Here is a 21,931-nt window from a genome sequence, read left to right as displayed (position 1 = left end):
GATAATTCTTCTGCTTATAATGACCGAAAAGCCACATTACCATTCATTCATCGGTGCACAAATAGTCAGGAACAAACAGTTCCACAAAAAGAATATACGATACATTAGATCCTGAGCAGACTTTTAGATTTTTTTAAAGGCATTTTGCAATCACATACAGTCATAACACATCTGGGAATGACAGAGACACAGTATGTACCTTTGTTCCTAGACCATTGCTCCATGTCTGGACATAGGGCATCCACTTGAGCTCATTTGGGTCAATATATACCATCCCGCAGCGACTGACTGTGGCTGGAGATGCTACAGCCAAGTCCTGGACCTGAAAACCATAGTTAATGAAATAGACTAAATCATTTGATCTAAGAACAAAAAACACTGTAGAACCAGGTAATTATTCACTAAAGCCACTGACTGAGCCGTTTACCCAGGTGTGACCTGTCTTCAACACATGAGTTGAAAACTGCTTAATGACTGGACAAAATGTTCTAACTCTAACCTCAAACATCATATGTATGGATGGAGTAAGCTTGATTCGCTCGCTGTTAGCCAAACAGAGCATCTTATTGTCATCCAGCACTGTGTTCATGTTCTCAATCCAGAGGGCGTCAACCGGCCCATCACAGATCACCCACTTGTGGTCGTCAGTGGTGTCGCTGACTGCATCACGGACACTCAGCGCCATCAGTCCGTCACGCCACTCCAGTGTTAATGTGTTAACCTGAAGGGTTAAGGATAATAATAAATGTAGGGAGAGAGAAGTGAAGAAACTGTTGTGAAATGAATTCTCTTGTTTGCGGTACCTCTCCATATAGCTCTCCCATGGTGACAGATTTTGGGTTGAGAATATAGGTCCTGACATGTTGATAGAAGGGGTTGTTAGCCTTGTGCTCCGTGCCTTGAAGGGTCTCCAGTGTGTCTGCCAGGATGCTGTACACAGTGGTCTTACCTCCACCAGTAGGCCCTACCAACATGACACCATGTCGCACTAACATGGTTTCATATAGCTGGATCACCTGGTCAGAATAAAAGTGTATGGAGAGGAATGAGGTTATGTTTTTAAGAGGGATCCATTTTACACAACAAACTAAATACATACAAGTGTAATACTATATCAAAGTGAAACAAACAACGCATCTGAATTGACCTGCATTTTATATTTTTGCACCTTGTTGTATTTTTGTAATTTATGTGAACCAACCCTTTAAAAGACAAGGCTGGCAATATTGTACAATTTTGTATAATTATGGGATGAACTAACACATACAGTAGTAGTAGCAGTAGTATTCATTGATGAAATAAAGAAAAATTAAAGCATAATACCAGTATTATCTTAACATGTATATATTACATGCAAAGTGTTTTACAGAAGTAAAAATAGTCCTAAGGTAATACAAAATAAAGGAACATCATGTTTAAGCCCTTGTACCTTCTTGGTCATGCTATCCAGTGGTTGTAGGTTTCGTTTAACCAGAGACTCCAGGATGGTGGTGTACAGCACACCGTAGTCATGCTCGGGAATAATCACACCAGGGAAGAGGTCAGATAGGATACCACTGTTGGCATGATACAAACACACATATAGTATACATGTGCGCAATAAAAAAAAAAAGTTTTCACATGTAACAACATAGAAAACACCTTTTTCTCAGTGAAACTCATCTTATTTGTGTAGGCAATCTGGTGTGTGTGTGTGTGTGTGTGTGTGTGTGTGTGTGTGTGTGTGTGTGTGTGTGTGTATGTGTGATTGGCTTACCCAAACAGCACTGTATCATCAGTGAGGAACTTTGGCAGGTTGGAATCCCTCAGGGCTCTGATGAGAACTACATCCTCACTGAGATGGGGGTTTTGTCTCTTTAGTGATCTAAGAAAACATGCATTTTTATGTTCAATTATATGCATTTCATGTGAAGTTTGTTACTGCATACATCATTAGACGGTTTTATTTAGACTTTACATTAGACTTTTTTATTTTCTTCATACCTCACTACATCTTTGTCATACTCAAGAACAATCAAAGTTTGCATGGTGATAACTAGAAACTACATTGAACTGCTAGTCAGTTTCAGAAAAAATGCATTGAGATTTCAAGAAAATCACTTTCAACATTAGGAATTGAAGAGTGGATTGTAAAATACAATGTACAAAAATAAATATTTGTAAAGCCAGCTTTTTCCTTTTGAGAAGCCCATATATGGAATACAATAACCACACAACTAAGGAACATCACAATAATCAAATTCCTCTCCAAATCCATTAATCATTGGTTATTGACTAATTAATGGGTGTTGTCCCTTTTAAATAATAGAATTGATGATTCAATATTGCACAATTTGATCTTTGCAACACATTTAGTCTGTCATTTAAAAACAAAGTAAAAAAACATTAGAGACATTAGAGTGGGAGATAATGACTGTGCTCTTAGCGTGGAAGAAGTAGACTAAGAGGAGTAATATGTAGGCAAAGACAGACAATGAATCACAAGCCAATTCCAATTCCCTGAGCTTCAGCTAATAACCAACTAGCGAAAGCATGACTTCACTACAACGAAAGCATCCATTCACATCTAGTTGAAACAGATTTCTTTGTGTATCTTCCAGCATGCTACTGAATCAGGTGATTCTCAGTTCTAGCACAGCAAACCTCTAAGGGAACAGGAGCGCACTAATTGATTTGCAGCCTTTAACTGTGCAAACAGACGAACATTTCAGCACTACTGTGTCTTCATCAGAGTCAAAACGAGTCATTTTGACTCTGATTAATGGCTGCAAAGCAATCTGTGTGTTCAAGACCCTCTTCTTCCCTTGGAAATTTATTCAAATCTATGCACCCATGAAGAACAAGAACAACTGTGTTTTTACTGTGTCCGAATCTTTCTTTTGTCTACCTAACTCACTGATGTGGACCGTCTCTGCAATGGACTAAAATATAACTGTGTACGTTTTAATACTGAGTGTATATACAGCTTCTTGCGAAGGTTTTAGAACTATTCAACCTTTTTCCACATTTCAGGCTTCAAACATAAAGATATAAAACTGTATTCTTTTTGTGAAGTATCAACAACAAGTGGGACACAATTATGAAGTGGAACAAAATTTATTGGATATTTCAAAAATTAGACGTGCAAAATTATTGGGCCCCTTTACTTTCAGTGCAGCAAACTTTCTCCAGAAGTTCAGCGAGGATCTCTGAATGATCCAATGTTTACCTAAATGACTAATGATGATAAATAGAATCCACCTGTGTGTAATCAAGTCTCCGTATAAATGCACCTGCTCTGTGATAGTCTCAAAGGTTTAAAGCGCAGAGAGCGTCATGAAGAACAAGGAACACACCAGGCAGGTCCCAGATACTGTTGTGGAGAAGTTTAAAGCCAGATTTGGATCCACAAAGATTTCCCAAGCTTTAAACATCCCAAGAGGGGACGGAGATTTGTCTTCCAACAAGACAATGATCCAAAACATAAAGCAAAATCTACAAAGGAATGGTTCACAAATAAACATTTCCAGGTGTTAGACTGGCCAAGTCAAAGTCCAGACCTGAATCCAATTGAGAATCTGTGGAAAGAACTGAAAACTGCCGTTCACAAACGCTCTCCATCCAACCTCACTGAGCTCCAGCTGTTTTGCAAGGAGGAATGGGCAAGAATTTCAGTCTCTCAATGTGTAAAACTGACATACCCCAAGCGACTTACAGCTGTAATCGCAGCAAAAGGTGGCGCTACAAAGTATTAACTTAAGAGGGCTGAATAATTTTGCACGCCTAATTTTTCAGTTTTTTATTTGTTAAAGTTTAAAATATCCAATACATTTCGTTTCACTTCATGATTGTTTTTATATCTATATGTTTAAAGCCTGAAATGTGGCAAAAAGGTCAAAGTTCAAGGGGGCCAAATACTTTCACAAGGAACTGTATGCAGGTATTTCTGCAAGAATGCTAAAGTCAAAATGGTCCTTAGGGACATACGTGAAAAGGTAAATGTTTGTCTCTATATGAATGCACATGTGTGTCAGTGTGTGCGTGAGTGTGTTGCTCTGACCCAGCCATGACCAGGACAGACTTGACCGCTCTCATGCCAAAGTCGTAGTGGTCCTGCTGAGACAACTGCTCAGAGCACAGCTTGTACATCTGGGTCATTTTCCTCGCTAGAGTCTTACTGGACTGGAATCCTTCTGAGTACAAAATCACCTGAAGGATGGGAGAGCAAAAAAAGCAACGATTAAAGATATGAAGAGGAAAATAAGCAAGCACTCTAGAACCTATGTCAACCTAGTTACCTCAGCAATAAGTGCGTAGTTTGGCACCATCATGGCTATGGGTCTAAAGAGAGCTTTAAGGTTGTCGGGTAGCTCTGTTCTTCCAGCATAGCCTGGGTTCATGGTGATGAATGCAGCACACGTCATCACCAGCTTGATCTCCCGGCCCTCAAACTGAAACCTTGACAGCTGCAAAACACAGAGTGTTAGATGTGAGATGCTCCTGTTTATGTGTGCGTGTGATGTCTACACAAGCATGTAAAGTCTGCATGTGGTGAGATGTATGGACCTAATTAACTAGTAGTTTTTCTTTCACCGGGTTTACACAGATTGCTGAAGCGCTACCCACTTCCATTTTGCACCCATGTTGAGCAAGCTATCGCAGCTTTTTCATTTTTCACTTTGCTGTGTTCCACAAGGTGCAGGCGAATCTTGCAAGAAAACCTGTTGATAATCCAATTTAAACCATATAGAAGACATAGTCAATAGAATAGTAATGATCTGATACTGATAATTGATCAAATATGCATGCCTTGCTTGCCAACCGTTTTTAATTTCCTGCCCCTTTCCCCAATTTCCCTGATTTTTACATGATGAAAAATCAGCATAGCCCATACTATATTTATTTAGAAATAGCTGAGTGTCACTGCTGTTTGTGATTGTTTTTTTTTCATCTTTTTTTCCATCTTCTTATGTAAGTGTACTTGTTCCACACATTTATTTTTATAAGAAGAAAGAACAACAGAAGGAAGCAGGCAGACACACACACGCACACATGGTGGTGAGTTGTACATCTGCATGTAGCCTACTTTGCTTGTGCTACTACTAAGCCCAAAACAGTTAAAATCCACAGTGTATTGAGCTGCTTGATGCTATTGAGCTCCCAGCTGATTGATGGGAGATAATAGAAATTTTGGCTCTTACTATCATTGTGAAGCAGAATTCACCAAGCGTTGGATTGTTCACCCACTAATAGGGAACGTGAGCTAGGTTTGTGAGACAGGTTAGTTTTACCCTTCTGTCGTGCCAACAAAATGAAAGGGCCATGGCCAATGGGGAAACACCAACAATGACGTCATTACACTTATTACGACCAATAGCGGAACGCCATCAGTTAGTGACAAAGCGACAGAGGGACAGAGTTGTGATGTTGTTGTGCTGGTCCTACTGTCCAGACATAAATATGAAGCTAGATATTTAGTTTTGACAGTGACAACTGGAAACCATCAGCACATTGGTACAGTAGACTCAGTTGTCTAATCATCAACTGACTTCATCTTGAGAACTGAGGGATTATCACTTGGTATTACTTAGAATTTTTAGGACAGTGTTGCAATGTTCTTTGCCAATATAAGTGTCTTGGGAACAATGCAAAAGTAGTGTTGTATGTGTGTGTGGGTGTACCTTTTCCGCTTTGGCGTTTCGTATGGTTATGAGCTGCTGAGCGATGACAGACAACACTTCGATGTCGATTCGGTTAAACTCGTCAAAACAACACCAAGCACCTGACTGAGCGAGCCCACTGAAGAAGCGCCCCATCATCTTGAAGAGAGAAGTGTGACAACATAAGAGAAAGAAATATCACGGGTGCAGGTCTGGCTCGTCATTTCTACTTCTATTTTTAACCCTTGTGTTGACTTCACTTTCGGGACCCTCTTGTATCCCTCGGGTCAGATTGACCCAGGACTTATTTGGGGTTTTAAAAAACAATTCTGAAATAAAATTTTACTTCATAATCTATTAACAAATATTGTCTTTATCTCAATTTCAAACAATTGAGATAACATATTCTTAGGGAATGCAATCACTCTCTACTAGAACACAAATCCTTTTTTGTCGTAAGGTTATAATTCATGTTAAAAATCCAATAAAAAAAACATAAGTGGTCACATCCAGAATAATTTTCTGAATTGAGAAAGTACTACATGTTTATCACAGAAAATGAGGTAAGGCCGTTGATTTGGGTCAATTTGACCCGAATACCATACAAGGGTTAGGAATTGTTTCATAAAGTTAATTAAGGTCCTGTGAGACTGTCGCTGTAATTTAAGATTACACATCAAATTCACTCATTCATTACCTTCCTGTACAAAATGAGACATTTGCCCATATACAGTAAACTAGCTATTTACATGATTTAGGGACAATGTTAGGGGGCAGAGAGAGAGAGAGAAAGAAAAAAGATTAAATTAAATTATTTAATTACATTCACAAAACTATAATAAAAATAACTACAGTATGCTTATATTTATATTATTTGTTTTTACATTTCATTTTTTACATTTAATTTACTGTAAATTATTTCTGATTAAAGCGGAGTTCATTAGTACATCTTTTCTCACCACAAATAAAGTGAAGTATAGAACTTTAAGAATAAGTTATATAAGTTAATAATAATCATATTTTAATAATTACATTGCCACACATAGTACCCCTTTAAAATCAGCTTGGGAAAAATAAATAGCAAATGAAATGTATGTTTGCAGCTGCAGGAGAGAGTATGAGTAAATGTCATTACAGTTGCATTATGTTGTGTGAATTGCACCACTTCCATGGGTGACACAAAACACACTTCAAACTTCATTAATATCTTATGGACAATGGCCAGGGGAATTAAATGTTACAGTTAAATGTTGTTTAGCCACAGTGGCTGGAGTAGAGCTGAATGAAGCACTAATACATAAAACCACAAAGTGCTGCGATTCTAGCCCAGCTAAATTATAGCTCTGTACCACTCTTACACACAGGTGTCCGCTATGAATAACAAACTCCAGCAGACAGGGAGAACGGCTTCCAGCTGTCATGCCAGTGCCACTGTCATTCCAGCTGTAATGACTCTAACCTCGCTGCTCTGCAAGGCAAAGTAACTAGCATTAAAATGAAACGTATGGTGTGTGTTAAGGATAAAGGCCCAACCTGGAGTTTGGCCCTTTACAAAGTACAGATATATTTTTGTATATAATTGAAGGTTGCTTTGGATGAAATATCAGCATTGTGTTTGTCAAATGATCATACTTAAAGAAAAGTTTGTCACCCAAACAACTTGTTGAGGCATCCCTTTTTGTTTAGATTTGGATCACAGGATGTGCTTTTTACTAGATCATTAATGAAAGAAATACACACAGAAATAATACATTTAAGGTTGTTATAAGCTAGATACAGTATGATCCGTATCATACTATCACATGCAATTCTTATTTTTGTCAAACAGCTACAATATTTCAGTTACACATAACATTAAAGGCTCTGTCCAGTGCATCTATGCTTTCACTGGCACCGGCACTTGAATGCTTTCACAATAGTGCCATCTAACGGTGTTACTTAGTAAGTACAGCCAGAGTGACACAGAGCTTTCCAGAGCTAATTGAAATAGTTACTTGGAGTAATTGGAAACAAAAGGAGGATAAGGGCAAATGTAGAGGAAGAGGTGCAGGGGAAGAAATAAATGATTAACTAAATAAAGAACTGAGTGGACAAACAAGTAAGCATGAGAAACAAAAATTGTAAAAGGATGTGTGTTATAGGTGAAATACAGTTTGTCAGGCCTGACCTTGTAGTCAAGTCCATCAGAGCAGTTGAAGACCACACACTGTATGGCCAGGGCCTTAGCCAAGTCCTTGGTGGTTTCTGTTTTGCCTGTCCCTGCTGGCCCTGCTGGAGCACCTCCCAGGTCTAATTGGAGAGCCCCCATCAGACACAGATAGCAGCGGTCCTGGGGAGGGTGACAGATAAAGGACTGTTTGAATACCAATGACACACACAATATGCTGTGTTTCTGTGTCATGTTTTCAGTTCTAGCTACTACGGGATAAACATTTTATAGGCTGCACTATTAGATACACTTTTGTAGCTTGGTTGTTTGTGGCTTTTACATGCAGGTGTGAGGGTTTACAAATAAACTGAATGAAGTAAAGTAATATTTATGAAGCTCTGCCACTGGTGGAAGCTTGTTCCCTGCAGTTGCATTCAAAATAAAAAATAAGGTTTATGTGTTACAAGGGGTTACATTATTGTTGGAACTGGATAAGGCTCAGTCACACATGTGTGCATCAGTATCGGTTTTGGGTATTATTGTGTTACCGTGAGTGGTGTGATAACTAGTCTTGGACACGCTCCCAGGTATTCATAGCCATAGATGTAAGTGGACAGAGCCATTTTGGCTACACAGTTGTCCAGGTCCAGGTCCCAGTAGTAGCGTAGCTGTCTCTGCCATTCAAAGTTAGATCTTGTGTCCACCTGAAAAATAAGTTAGAAGCAGAAAATACTTTAAGGTAGTGAGGTGATACAAACATTTTCTAATTAACTGAAAACCCCCAGTCAATGCTATTATACCAAGGCGAGGACAGACATTGTGTGTGTGTGATATTGTACCTTCTGGTTGACTAGATCTGTGACAATGTCTCTTGCATGGACATCAATGGTGATAAGGGCAGTAATGATATTACGGTGTAAAGTAGGCAGGTGCCCTCGTACCAATGTCGCTAGGGCATTTAGCCTCTGGAACGAAGTAACACACACACACACACACACACACACACACACACACACACACACACACACACACACACACACACACACACACACAGTTTAACATGGGTTAAGTTGAGTTTATAAAGTAACAACACATGGGCAACCACGTGTAGATTTGTTTTGTTGTTTTTAACCCGACATTTCCAGAAAAAGCTAGCAGTAAAGTAATTAGTGTGGTTTACATCAATGCTAGTGAGTTCAAATTCTTGCAGGGCAGCAAAGCGGTCATGGTCTCCCTCCAGACAGGCATCCATGTCCCTGCACCACATCATCTGGGAGATAGTCAGCACCACCTGGTATACACACACACAGAAACAGAAAGCTTGAGACAATAGCAATAATTTTAAAGTCTTGGTCAGCTCCTGCAAGTGAGCAATCAGAGAATTACAATATGGTTAGAAAAAATAAGTATAAAAATAAAATGGACTGGTAACTACGTGTGAAGATGTCTAGACATTTTTTACATGGAAAACCAGAGTTTAAAACTATAGGAACTATAGTGCAAAGGTCTGTTACTTAAAGGTCCCATGACATGGTGCTATTTGGATGCTTTTATATAGACCTTAGTGGTCCCCCAATGCCATATCGGAAATCTCCTTCCCAAAATGCAGCCTTGGTGCAGAATTACAGCCACTAGAGCCAGTCCCACAATGTTCTTACCTTAGTATGTGCCATTTTTGAGTCTGAAGCTTTTGAGGAGGAGAGAGAATTAATTTAAAATTTTCTGGGCAGGCAACGCAGAGAAAGGGGAGGTAACCTTATGAGGTCATTAGGGGTAAGATTCCAGATTGGCCTATCGGAGCTTTCATTTTTTCAAAGGCAGAGCAGGATACCCAGGGCTTGGCTTACACCTATCACCATTTCTAACCACTGGGGGACCATAGGCAGGCTGGGGATACGCATATTAACCGTCATAAAGTGAAATTTGTTATGCCATGGGACCTTTAAACATGTGTGTGTGAGTGTGAGCATGAGCATGTGTGTGTGTTGGTGCATACCTGTGATGAATGTCCAGCCACCACCCATTCCTCTCTAGGCTTCACCTGGTAGTCAGCAATGGCAGCCTTGCTGAGGCGTCGCAGTGAGGCATACATTGCCTCCTCCACCTTGCAAAGCCAATCCTCCACGTTGCCTTGTGCCTTCAGACCTTTAGTCAAACCCACCTACAGTTACACACAGGACAAAATCAGTTACAGTTAAGGAAATAACTATTTGTCTTGTCTTTTTTTATTAAGGGTTCAGTGTGATTCCTCTGTATTAATTCTCACAACCTTCATTGCCACTGCACTCAAAATGTGGTTATCATCCTTTTGGCACAATATGAAATTTCAAACACAATTAATTATACCACAATGATTGCTGTGGTTTGATGAAAAGGGGCTGGTCTTCAGCTGGTATAAAGAAACCTGAAGCCAGAGCAGAAAAAGCTAGCAGACTGTACTGAAGTCTGAGTACAAGACCAATCAAATTCCTAAATCCTCAAAGCAACAAATTCTAAACACGTGTAGTTTCTAAACATTCCTATTATTACTTAACTATTTAAAATTAAAAAAAAGTTATTCTTGCACTTACTTAAGGTTACTAAGTAGGAGAAGAGTGGTATTTTATTTATTTATAATTCCAGATTGGCTGACAGGGTGAACTAATTGTTATTGTTTATACAGTAAGGAAGTTATTTTTTCACTCTCATTCTCAGCAATAACTGAAACAATATAATAACAGGTAGAATAAAACTGATTATGTTGACCAAAGGTGTTGATGCTACTCAAACCTGACCTTCTCTCCCTCAGGAGAAACCATGTACAGAATGTCTTTGCTATAGACGGTCTCCTGTTCTTTAGTATCCAGCACACTTTCTGTATTGGCCCCAGAAGATTGTTCAGACAGCACAGAAAACTCTAGCCGTGTAATGGCATCAAAACACTTCCTAAGGTGGGGCTGCACTGCCTGTGGGTTTCTTGTCTGGGCCAATATCTTTAGCAGCTCATCATTAGATAAGAAGTAGAACCTGTGAGGGACAGATAGAGGACTTATCAGAGTACTTAACACAACACATCAGCATCCACATCATAATGTTTATCACTCAGTATACACTGGGGAGAGCTGTTTTGAGTAACAACTGCCTGTCAAGGGAGAAAATGCAGAGCACCACACTATGTATTAAATAGCCTTACATTTAAAATGAAGCTAAGTGCACAGGAAAACTTCTCAGAAAATAAAGTAAAAACATGCAACAAGTTTAGTAAGACAAAGAGGATGAAGTATAAGGTAAAAATGTGTTTTTTCAATATGTAACAAACCAAGCATCTGTGTACCTAGGGAAGATGACTCTCTTGGATTCCAGGTAGTCTTCCAGACACTTCTGTATCTCATCCAAAAGAGTGTTGTTGTGCTGAAAAGTCTCCAAAAGATCTGTGTAGAACAAAAACATGTGCATGTTTGGTTGGTCTTTCTGTCTCTGCATTTACATTGGGGCTTGAATGTTTAGGAACCAGGTAAAAAATTTTTATTAATGTGCATAAGGAAGCCAAGAAAAGATGGAAAGATCTCCAAAAGGCATCAAATGACAGATTAGACATTCGTATAATATGTCACAAAAAGTTAGATTTTATTTCCATCATACAAATTTTGACCTGGAGAGCCCAAACTTTAAAGCCCCACTGTACATGTTTTCTTGTCTATTTTTCCCATCAATGCTCTGTGGCTAAATACCATGGTGTGTGGCTGCTTTAAGGGCATTGGGCATCTTATTGACCCTTGCCATGATCTCCTTCCAGGACTTGTCCACCTTTAGAAACATCTTGGACTCAGCAGGCAGCTGCCTCTTGATGTCTGGTGCCAAGAAAATACTCTCTAGGTATAGCCAGCTCCTCTGGCACGTAAGCCACTCATCCTGGCAAGGAGGATAGAAAGAAAAGAGGGAAAAGAAAGAAATTGAGGAGGGGGGAAGGCAGTGGGAACAATGTGAGTGGAAAGAGAATTAAAGCAGTAAAGCAAAGTGAATAGTGTGAATAAACTGCAGTCTCAGATGTGATGCAGTTAGTATTTTCTTACATTAACCAGTATATAGCCCTAAATAAACATTAAAAATGAGAATTTATTTTGCAAGCAGTTTGGCTTCTGTTTGTAGCCACTAGGGAGAGCTACTGTGTAACATTTGAAGCCAAATCCAAAGTCAAAATCTGCATTTAGCATGTAGAGAACCTTTTAATGTCTTGAGAAGAGTCGCTTAGAGCCAACTGAAATATCTGTGCTATTCTTCTCTCTGCCTTTACCAGTGTTTGGTTAAAGAGGGTCAGCTGTCTCAGCAATTTGTCCACCTTGGACTTGATGGGAGTTACATAGCGAGAAGATGCCACCGTGCCCACATTGATAATGCTGTCATCCAAGAGTACCTTAACAGTAAACAAACATGGAAACATGCAATTAGTTGTAATAAAACAATACTATTGAGCTACAACAGACCTGTGCCTCAGAGTGTTTCTGCTCCATGTTACCACCTGGATCTCTTCTGTTCCTCCCAAGATGAAGACCTCTTTGGAGTCACCGTGAGACAGCACAGTAAACTCTGTGGTCTTCCACACGTCCTCCACCTGCATGGCTCATTAAGAAGGCAGAAGGTTAAAGTTAAAGTATTAAATACAAATTGCGGACAACTCCAGACTAGAACTGCAATAATTAGTTGATTAACCGATTTGTCTACCCATTACAAATTAGATGACAACTCTTTTGATAATCAAATGAATGTTTCAGTCAAGCAAAAATGGTTTCAGAATTTCTAATTGTTTTTCTAAATAAAAAAATTAAAATGGAATACCTTAATGTTTTGGACTGCAATTCAACCGTGAAATTGTAAATGTCATTTTTTCACTTTTTAAAAACATTTTATAGAATAAATGATTATGGATTAATTATGAAATTGTTAGTTGCAGCCCTGCACCAGAGTAGAGCTCCACAATTTTCACAATTGTATCAAAATCACAATTCGGACTAGTGCAATAGCTAAATTGCAGGGGGAGGAGCAATATTTGTTAAAGGCAACACATGTCTTACCATTCTGAAAGTGTTGTCGTGCTGCAGAGACGTCCTGGCCTACAAATCATATCTTACGGACTAAAGAAAACATCTTTCTTTGGTACAGATCCTCGCAAAAATCCCACTATAATTGTTTTAATTTTAATATTTTTCAATGAAAATGATAATGATACAAAAATGAACATTTCCTCCAATACCGTGAATCACTTTGCAATCGCAATTTCAGTCAAGATAATCTCAATTAGATATTTTCCTCATATCGTGCAGCGCTACTCCAGTGACAACTGTACCCTGCAAGCATAACTGTCAGCTTTTGTATGAACTTGCCACATAGATGTTTAACTCAACTACATTACAACTCATCCCTCCAGTAAAAGTTACTTGCTTGCTGCACATTCCATTCAAATTGAGCATATTACTAAAATGAAAGTAAATAAAACCATATACAGTATATTTATGGCAAACATGGTGATCAGGCTCTCATTGTCTCAGACATAAATTCAATGTAATGGGACACGTTGGCAATTTTTAAATATGCATATCCGTTGTCCTGTTAGTGAGATGAGATGAGTGATACCATTGACAAAGAGTGGTATCAATCTTCTCATCCGACTAAACAAGAAAGCAAATAAGCATTTATCCAAAATATTCTTTTAAAAACAAAACTAAATTAATCAGTCAGTTAATCAGGCAACATACTGTTGCTGAACAACTTTATGCAACTCTGCACATCCTGGAACATTAGCGTCCTCTTGAGAGAGGCCTGTCTGGGCTCTCGTCCTCATTACAAAACTGTCAGTCTGCTATAGCAGAGAGTCTTGCTTTAACATTGGACCAGAGGAACTGATTTTAATTGGCTATAATCCGTGTCAGCCTCTACTATATCCTTATACCAAATTAAAACTATGTTGCAACCATCAGTGCATCACACAGATGATATGATTGTTGAGTCAGACAATAAGAGTCATCAAATTGGGATGAAAAAGCAACTCATATTCAAAAGACAGGAAGTTAGAGTACAACTCCACTGAAGTTTCTCCAGTAGATATAGATAGACATAAGCGCTGTATACATATTCATAGTTCCCTTTTCACGCACCTTTGTAATAACGTTCTCCACTGATGCTTCTCCTGAAGCCTGTCCTGACACCTAAAAGTCACAGGTTGTGTTAGTCCTGTTTCCAGGTCAGACTTAAAGATATTAAGTATAACAAGCATGTGTACTTTTATCATTTACCTTATTTTGAGCAAGCAAGCAATATAGCAAGCAAGACAAGCTCATAATGTAACCTGTATTAAAGTGTTACCTCCTGTATGTTCACACCATAGGTGAAGACATTGAGCTCCTCCAAAACAGCCACAGTAAGTTCCTCCACATTCAGGGAGGCCCCCACAACAGACTCTAGAGTCTTCCAGTGCTCTGGTTTCATACATGGGTTACGTAGATCAGTGATCACAGGAAGCTGAAGAAAACCACAAGTATTTTTTAGATTAGGTCACAAAGCTGAAGTCAAGGACAAACTGGCTAAATCCCTACTTGTGTGTGCTGTCTATATTTTAATGTGGCATTGTTTCAAAAAGAGATTTGTGGTAACATTTTTTTTGTTGTATTGACCCCACACACTGCACGCATTACACACACGTCAGTCACTACAGGAACATTTGTCCAACTCACCCTCAGCTTCATGACTTCCACCTTGTCCTTAAGACTCTGCACTACATTGTTACGTGGCAGACCCTTCTCCAGCTGGTTGACATATTTGCTATATTTGGTAACCTGTGAGCTGAGCTGCTCCAGGTCCAGTTGGCCAAGTGTACTCTGGTGATAGATGAACATGACAAGACACAGTCAAGCTTAGAAGACATGAAGAGCAGTTTACATGTGTATGTATATACAGTTGATGCGTTCAGGCCTTCACATATAATATTCTAAGTACACCTCACCTGCGTCCATCCATCTGATAATGAGTCCCATTCCTCTAAAGAGTCCCAAAGCAGCTTCTTCAGCCTAAACTCTGCAATGAACTCCGTCAAGACGGTAAATTTGGTCTCCTCCACCTTTATTCATCAGAAGGTAAAGAGTAAAAACTACTTTGGGTTGGATTTGGTTGGGTTGTTTCTTGGTAAAGTTTAAAATAAATGTAAATTAATAATAACATTTCTGCTTTGGACCAAGTTTTCCAACACAAAAAGATTGTTATGACTTGATTTTGTTGTTGTTGAAAGAATCATTTTGGAATTACTGAAAGGATCTAAAGAATCACAGCACCTTGAATTTCTTTTGGTAGGAGGTATAGGTAGAGGCCTGGGCCTGCAGCTCGTCTATGGAAATCTGGATCTCGCCTAGCAGCAGACGTACTTGGGAAGGATCTGCACTCATGTCTAGAATTTGTGGATCCTACGCAGGAAAATCCACAAGGCAAACAAGTAAAAATAGAGCAAAGACATACATAGAGGCACCTTGAAAAACAAGGCTCAGCATTAATAACACCCGACCAAAATATGGTTAATAGAAAAAAAATAAAACTCCTCCACATACCTGTGACTTAAACATGACCTGTACAACGTCGCGGTTCAGATTCTGGATGTCCTTTTGCAGTGAGCTGCACAGCTTGTCTATGTTGGACTGCCTCTCTGCTGCTGCCTCATCAATAATGCTGTGCAATGAGCTAATGGTGGGTTGCAAGGTGGCGAAAATAATCAGATCCTCAGGTAGCGTAGGAACTGAGTACATGTCAATCAAACTGTACATCTGACATATTGTCTCCTGCTCCCCCTCAAGCACCGCAATCTGGAGAAAGTGAGAAAAAAAGAGCAAAAAACAATTCAGTGTTGTAGAATGTCAGGAACAAATTGAATTGTGCTTTGTCTTTGGATTTGTCTTTAATGAGAAAAAGATCGGTTGATTGATTTATTGCTTGCTTGATTGATTGATTGATTGATTGATGAGGAGACAAAAGAGAAGAGAGAAGACTGGGTGGATGAATATATACTGTTAAACATTTTTTTATCTACATCTGAATGGTTAATGATTGCTAAAGAAACTGCTTTAAATGTGAAATGTTTGTCTTACCCTCTCCTTCATCTCATCCAGAAATGTGAGGTAGTTGGCTAACTCAGCTGTGGTGGAGGGACTGAACTCTAGTTTAAACTGAGCTTCCCAAGCCTCAGCAATGGCAGCATCTAGCTTCTTCTTAGCAAGCTTGGTAAGCATCTCATTGATAACCTGGAGAAGAGATGCAGAGCAGAGTATTGACTAAAATACATTTTACATTTTTACTGTAACATTATTTGTTTTCACTCACTTACGCTCTGGACATTGCCTATGCTTTGATTTCAGTGAGGTTTGAATAGCCTCACTGCCCTTTTGTTTAAATCGCATGGCCATACACAAATCATTACTCTTAAACCAAAAACAGTTGTGTAATCCCAGTAGTAAGTGTTCGCACATTGCTAGGCCTCACCTCCAGACAGCGGAGCGGGGAAGACACAAGCTTCTCTTTGAGCTCCGTTTTATCCACAAGCAGTAAGCCCAGATGTCTCTTCTGTTGGATGGCTAAGGCTTCCTTATGCTCCCTATGGTAGAACTCCAGTGCTTTTTCAAAAAAGGATAAACCTGTGAGACAAAGCAGTCAACATCTATCAGTCATGAAGAACTGTTATTTTGTATGCTTTGAGTTTATTTATTTTGTGTAACCAAGTCCAGTCATTTTTGGAAGATGCGAACATATTTACATTTACATATTTACACATAGCATAGCAAATGTATAAGGTGTTTTTCCCCATGAACAGATTAGGCACTGTGACAACAAATTATTATAAATTAAATCTTTGGAAACTACTTGCTAACTCATCCAAAAAAGAAAATACTATTATCCCTCTCCCTTCTCAGAACAGTCTTCCCAGAAGTTTTTAAGGTGCTCTGTCAGACAGTTTTATATAGACTAGTAATAATTTCAGTCAACACAACATTCAGTAGCACTGATTAATATTTATGGTGAATTTAAAAAAAAGGTAAAACAATATACAAAAACAAACTTCCATCTTCAAACATGAAGTAAGTATTTCATTCAAACCTTTGAGGACGTCATGCTTTAACCTCAACAGTTTTATAATTAAGGGCTAAAAAATTCCATATAGATCAGTATCTTACCTACACTCTTGGCAAAAAGTGAAAGTGATAAAAACATGCAAATAGTGGTCTATATGAAGTAAACCTAACTGCGACGGTCTACTAAAGTAGGGTTTGATTTTCTGACAGTACTGGGTCTGAATGTGATACAGGTTGGTAATGTCTCGTCACATCTCGGATGTAAAGTTGCCTACACATGATCAGCTGTAAAGCCGCAAGTTAGGGCACAGAGCATAGTAGATGCACTTAAAAGGCAAAGTGCAGTGTAGGTAAACGTCCCCATTGCTTCTGGCTAACTCTTTACCTTATTGGTTGCACTCTGAAAGGTCAGCAGCAAGGTCAAAGTTTTAGCAATTTTGAGTAGTGCGCCACAGCAAGTGGAGAGCTTCCTCTCAGTTGTGAACCGCCCTTCTCCCAATAGAAATGTTACATGTCTTTATGTGCCCAAACTATGCATCCAATACCAGTACAGCTACCAAAGGACAAAGACTTAGATAAGCACTATTCTCAGCTGAACTGCTCTTTGTGCTGTGAGTGTGAGATCTGATACTAAAGTAATGTTTATGTTGATGTATGGTACATCACCATGATCCTGTTGGCGCATTGCATCCAGATCCAGACTCTCATTCTCTTTATAGAACAGCCGAAAACGCTCAAATGTGTGTGAGTACACTTTTGCTGCGTCAAAGGCAAACTGGAGAGATTCCTGAGGGGAAAGAATTCAAGCCGAATCATACGCAGTAATGTAAATACAAAGAGCAACCTCCAGAGATAGAAACTATGCAGTAAGTAAAAACTGACCTTTATGTCCTGGATAATACTTTGAAGGTGGTCATCATTTTCTATGATAGATTCCAAACAGGGGCCTTCTTCATATTTACTTTCCATTTTCTAAAAGTTAACAAAAGTATGTAAAAACAATACACTTGAGTACAGCTTTTTTGACATATCAACAACATTTGCATTTAGAACAACTAAGTTACCCTGAATATACACATTAGGGTGGTCAAGTTGAGGTGGTGATTTTTTTACTACCTCATAGTCTCCAGGATCTGTCAATGAATCCAAATCAGGATCTGCTGTAAGTGTAGTGACTGACATCACTGCTTTCTTAAACCACCCAATGATCTCTGCAAAACTCTCCTGTAGGAATTAACAAAATAATATACTGTAGATGGGTATTTAATAGGTAGTAAATAATGTTAGTTTGAGGCAATTTGAGAAAACTAACCTGAAAGTTCTCCTCAGAGGGTTTGTAGGTCAAAGCATGTGGGTCCAGCATCAGCTCAGAGGTGAACATAGGAGGGTCACGGCGAGTTTCTGGCTCAACAGACTAACAAAGACACAACCTTAACCAAAACTGAATTATGCTCTGTGATTGCTTGAAAATTCAATTTGGTGGATATAGGAATTATTGTGGTTTCACTGTGAACAATACAATTTAATAATAATAATGACTTACCTTCTTATCAGTCTCTTCTTCAGTAGGGTCAGTGGCAGCTTCAGCAGGCTGGTTCCAGCTCTGAATAATGCCATGGCTAGGCGTTTGGCGTAACTGCTCCTGGAGCACAGCCAGCAGTTCTGTGACTACATTCACCACTAAGATGTGCAAGGCGTTGACTACCAAATAGTCAACAAGACGGATAAAGCTGGGTAGGTGAGGGACAGAGGAGGATTGGACTGGGTTAATGTGATAGACGTGTCTGAATAATTAGCAATTATTTGACTTATCATAGCATGAGAAGAAAAGGTGTTAACAATTGCTCTGTTCTATTGACTAATTGTCCCAGTATGCCATGTATAGTAGAAAATAGTTGGAATGTCCACAATGCAAAGAGAGACAAAAAGCAAAGAGAATTTAAGAGAAACAAGTTCAATAAAATGACCCACCAGATAAGGCGGCTAGATTGAAAAGTCTTGTTGAGCCGTGTAAGAGCTTTCTTGTCCTTTTGCTCATCTGTAATGGACAAATAATACTATCAATATCACTAACATTTTAATACTGGATATGCTGTACTGTCTATGTACAGTATGTACATTTTGGTGTCTCCATATGGTCAATGTGCACATACTTGGTTTATGAAATCTGGATTCAAGTTCCGCCAAGTAGTTGCTACATGCAGAAACTGTCACCTCCTTTACCAGGTCCTGAAACTTCTTCAAGTTACTCAACACCTGACAATAATGAACAAATAAGAGCAATGAGCTGCTGAGGAAGCATACTTCAAACATTTGCACCGATTTTTGTATGGATGTAGAATAGCACCTCTTGCAGTTGTTTGTCCTGGACATCCTGAAACTCCTGTAGTGTGTAGGTGTGTTTTTTCTCCATGTGACACAAACCTGTGTCACTGATTTGGTAACACATTTTCCTGATGTCTATCAGTGCAGGACGTAGAGGCTGTAAGACATATGCAAATGTTAAAACAATATCCGCACTACTCACATTAATTGAAATGTATAAACCTTTAAGATGTTTCCCTCAGTAGGCATATTTACAGTGTGCATTCTGTATTCAAGACCATAAAGACAGATTGAGACAAAATCCAGATCTCAATTTATACACACTGTCACGTACCTGACTGACAAAAAACAAACGGTTTTGGAGGGACTCCCTGGTCAAATGAATCTTCTTGCTGCGAACTTTGGTGCGCCAGACATAGAATGGTTTCCACTTTTTGAAGAGGGCAAAGAAGGGGATGCGGATCAGCTTGCAGTGGTACTCGTACTCCTCTTCCCAGCGCTCACGGGTTATGAAGTCATACTCCTCCTCATACACTGACACCACACCTTCATGGCTTATCATCAAATAGTCATCCTTACTGTAGTTATAGACTATAACTTTGGAGGGATCGTCCAGCTGTCCATCACTCTTAAGAGAAAAGGGCCGTTTGGGGGGACTTGGGGTTGACAGCACATTCTTGGACAAATGAGGAGTGGAAGAGCAACACAATCAAAGATTAATATCTCCTGCAAGTGGCTCATTTAAAAGGCAATAAACAGTGAATTGAGCCTTTACGAAGGGTTTATCAAGCTTCTGCCAGAAGACCTTGATTTTCCCTTTTAATATTACGCTACATTTAGTCACCAGTTAATTAGACTGGCAAGTGAGCTTGAAATCTTGATACTTTTGCCAGTTTTAATGGTAGTCTTTTTTTTTCAGAATTTTTGATGTATACAAACATTTAATTGAAGATACTTTGGTGGTACCTATCCATCAGGCACTAGACATTTTTAAAGAAATGCTTTATTCTCATCACTGACCTTGTTCCTGGATTGCAGTGGAGGTAGGTGGACAGGTTGTTTTTTTTCACGTTGCCTGTGTGGCTGCTCGGTTTGTTGAGATGAAGGTGACTGAGTGTAACCGCCTGGATTTGCCTTTAATTGTAGAGATCCTTTTGAGAAACCTGTCCATCAAGCGCTAGAGACATCTTTAAAGCAATGCTTATTCTCGTCACTGACCTTGGTCGTGGATTGCAGAGGAGGTAGGTGGACAGGATATTTTTGACGCTGCCTGTGTGGCGGCTCTGTTTGTTGAGATGAAGGCGACTGAGTGTACCAGCCCGGAAAATACATCTGCTCACGGGCTTGTAAGTGTTGGAGGCTGGGGTGTTTCCGTTTTACACTCCTATTCAGCAAGACCTAGATAAGGGGGAAGACATTGATATTTACAAAAGACCCACACCTGCATACTGTAATTACTTTTTGACTAATTATATTAATAGTTTGGGGAGTGCTAAATTAGGTGAACAGTAGATGGTATTTGATATTTTCTCAGTCTCACCTGTGTGTCTTGAACATGGAGCGGGGGCCTTGGTAGGATGGTGGAGCTCTGTAGTTCAGGGAGCATGTGCACCCGCTCTGTGACAGCATGTCAACATTGAATTAAGAGTTGACAAACCAATGCCTTTTGGCTATAATGTATAGCATGTGATACATATCTAACCATTTGCAGAGTAACTACCTAAATGCCCTATGATAGCTTGGCCTACCTCTGGAATTCTTTTCCTTGCTTTGACCAGGGAGGTTCAGTAGAGAGTCACTCGGAGATGGAGATGCAGAGGCCATGACATGTATCCGCTCAGGCTCTGGGACAGCAGCACAGAGGACAATAAATTGGAATGTAACGTTAGCATAAGCTAGTAGTAACGTTACTTTAGTAACATCGGCTAGAGTTTTATTTTTTGATCAAACAAAAAGTGATATAAAGATAAAAAAGTATTTCCTTTATTACTTTAAGTAACGTTAACGTTAGCCAGATACCTAGAAAAGTTCAGGTCAAATATTGCGGACCCTATTAGCCCAATTTGTGGTCCCAGAACATTCCCACACATACCATTAACGCTAGCAAGCTGTTAACCTAGGTTAGTTACAATACACACGTTAAGCAATAACGCTAATGCGCAAAAAGCAATTGTGGACAAGGTAACTTAACTGTTGTTAAAGATAACGTGAGCTAATGAATGCAAACGAACTCCCGTTAATTAACGTTAACTTACCGTTAGCAAACTTTTTTTCAACTTGCTTGGCTAGCTAGCTGCTATCTGTGTAACGTCATTTCGCCTCATTAAGAAAGCCAGTCTTCGACAGGTAAACTGGGTATCGTTCCGACATATTAGATGTGACTTAACGTTAGCCAACGTTTTGAACTATTGAGAAAGCTAATATACCGTAACTTTAGCGGACTTAGCTAGAGCTGAGTAGAGACATTAGCGTTAACGTTATGTCTATGGAGCTGAGGTTTACGGTTTCCTAGCAACAGAATTGTCTCCCGTCAAACATAAAACCGTTGCTGGCATAGAATGGCTGTGTGTTTGACCGTTTCGGTGAGACACTCAATGTATCAAATAGGTTTTCACGACTGCCTATGGTTCACCCCGGAGTTTTTTTTAACCCCTTGGCAGTTTGACAAAAGGAAAAAAGCATTTTAATTCCCAAACATTTGATTTCCATATACACACACACAAAATAGACTACGG

General features: G+C 39.3%; 1 protein-coding gene across 1 annotated transcript in view; it reads right to left on the bottom strand.

Moving 5' to 3' along the window:
• Positions 1–21,698, bottom strand: part of dnah6 (dynein, axonemal, heavy chain 6) — a 55,420-nt gene extending 33,722 nt beyond the window's left edge. The window contains exons 1-40 of the mRNA XM_032536380.1: positions 21,452–21,698; positions 20,945–21,040; positions 20,737–20,813; positions 20,415–20,594; positions 20,217–20,330; positions 19,531–19,872; positions 19,219–19,353; positions 19,025–19,127; positions 18,843–18,909; positions 18,415–18,601; positions 18,184–18,285; positions 17,988–18,095; positions 17,754–17,843; positions 17,538–17,658; positions 16,285–16,436; positions 15,894–16,046; positions 15,360–15,611; positions 15,090–15,218; positions 14,765–14,878; positions 14,496–14,639; positions 14,128–14,283; positions 13,920–13,970; positions 12,287–12,379; positions 12,062–12,181; positions 11,499–11,679; positions 11,102–11,198; positions 10,563–10,794; positions 9,785–9,949; positions 8,969–9,079; positions 8,628–8,753; positions 8,337–8,492; positions 7,807–7,968; positions 5,661–5,798; positions 4,278–4,445; positions 4,040–4,188; positions 1,757–1,864; positions 1,430–1,556; positions 804–1,016; positions 500–721; positions 200–322 (exon numbers count right to left, since the gene is read on the bottom strand). Coding sequence (XP_032392271.1) covers positions 200–322; positions 500–721; positions 804–1,016; positions 1,430–1,556; positions 1,757–1,864; positions 4,040–4,188; positions 4,278–4,445; positions 5,661–5,798; positions 7,807–7,968; positions 8,337–8,492; positions 8,628–8,753; positions 8,969–9,079; positions 9,785–9,949; positions 10,563–10,794; positions 11,102–11,198; positions 11,499–11,679; positions 12,062–12,181; positions 12,287–12,379; positions 13,920–13,970; positions 14,128–14,283; positions 14,496–14,639; positions 14,765–14,878; positions 15,090–15,218; positions 15,360–15,611; positions 15,894–16,046; positions 16,285–16,436; positions 17,538–17,658; positions 17,754–17,843; positions 17,988–18,095; positions 18,184–18,285; positions 18,415–18,601; positions 18,843–18,909; positions 19,025–19,127; positions 19,219–19,353; positions 19,531–19,872; positions 20,217–20,330; positions 20,415–20,594; positions 20,737–20,813; positions 20,945–21,020 — 5,544 coding nt within the window. The 5' untranslated portion in view covers positions 21,021–21,040; positions 21,452–21,698. The remainder of the gene's footprint in view (positions 1–199; positions 323–499; positions 722–803; positions 1,017–1,429; positions 1,557–1,756; positions 1,865–4,039; positions 4,189–4,277; positions 4,446–5,660; positions 5,799–7,806; positions 7,969–8,336; positions 8,493–8,627; positions 8,754–8,968; positions 9,080–9,784; positions 9,950–10,562; positions 10,795–11,101; positions 11,199–11,498; positions 11,680–12,061; positions 12,182–12,286; positions 12,380–13,919; positions 13,971–14,127; positions 14,284–14,495; positions 14,640–14,764; positions 14,879–15,089; positions 15,219–15,359; positions 15,612–15,893; positions 16,047–16,284; positions 16,437–17,537; positions 17,659–17,753; positions 17,844–17,987; positions 18,096–18,183; positions 18,286–18,414; positions 18,602–18,842; positions 18,910–19,024; positions 19,128–19,218; positions 19,354–19,530; positions 19,873–20,216; positions 20,331–20,414; positions 20,595–20,736; positions 20,814–20,944; positions 21,041–21,451) is intronic.
• Positions 21,699–21,931: the final 233 nt, after the last annotated feature.

The sequence above is a fragment of the Etheostoma spectabile genome, chromosome 2 (assembly GCF_008692095.1).
Source record: "Etheostoma spectabile isolate EspeVRDwgs_2016 chromosome 2, UIUC_Espe_1.0, whole genome shotgun sequence".
NCBI lineage: Eukaryota > Metazoa > Chordata > Actinopteri > Perciformes > Percidae > Etheostoma > Etheostoma spectabile.
The sequence above is the reverse complement of the archived record's forward strand: the minus strand, read 5'-3'. Positions and strand labels throughout refer to the sequence as shown.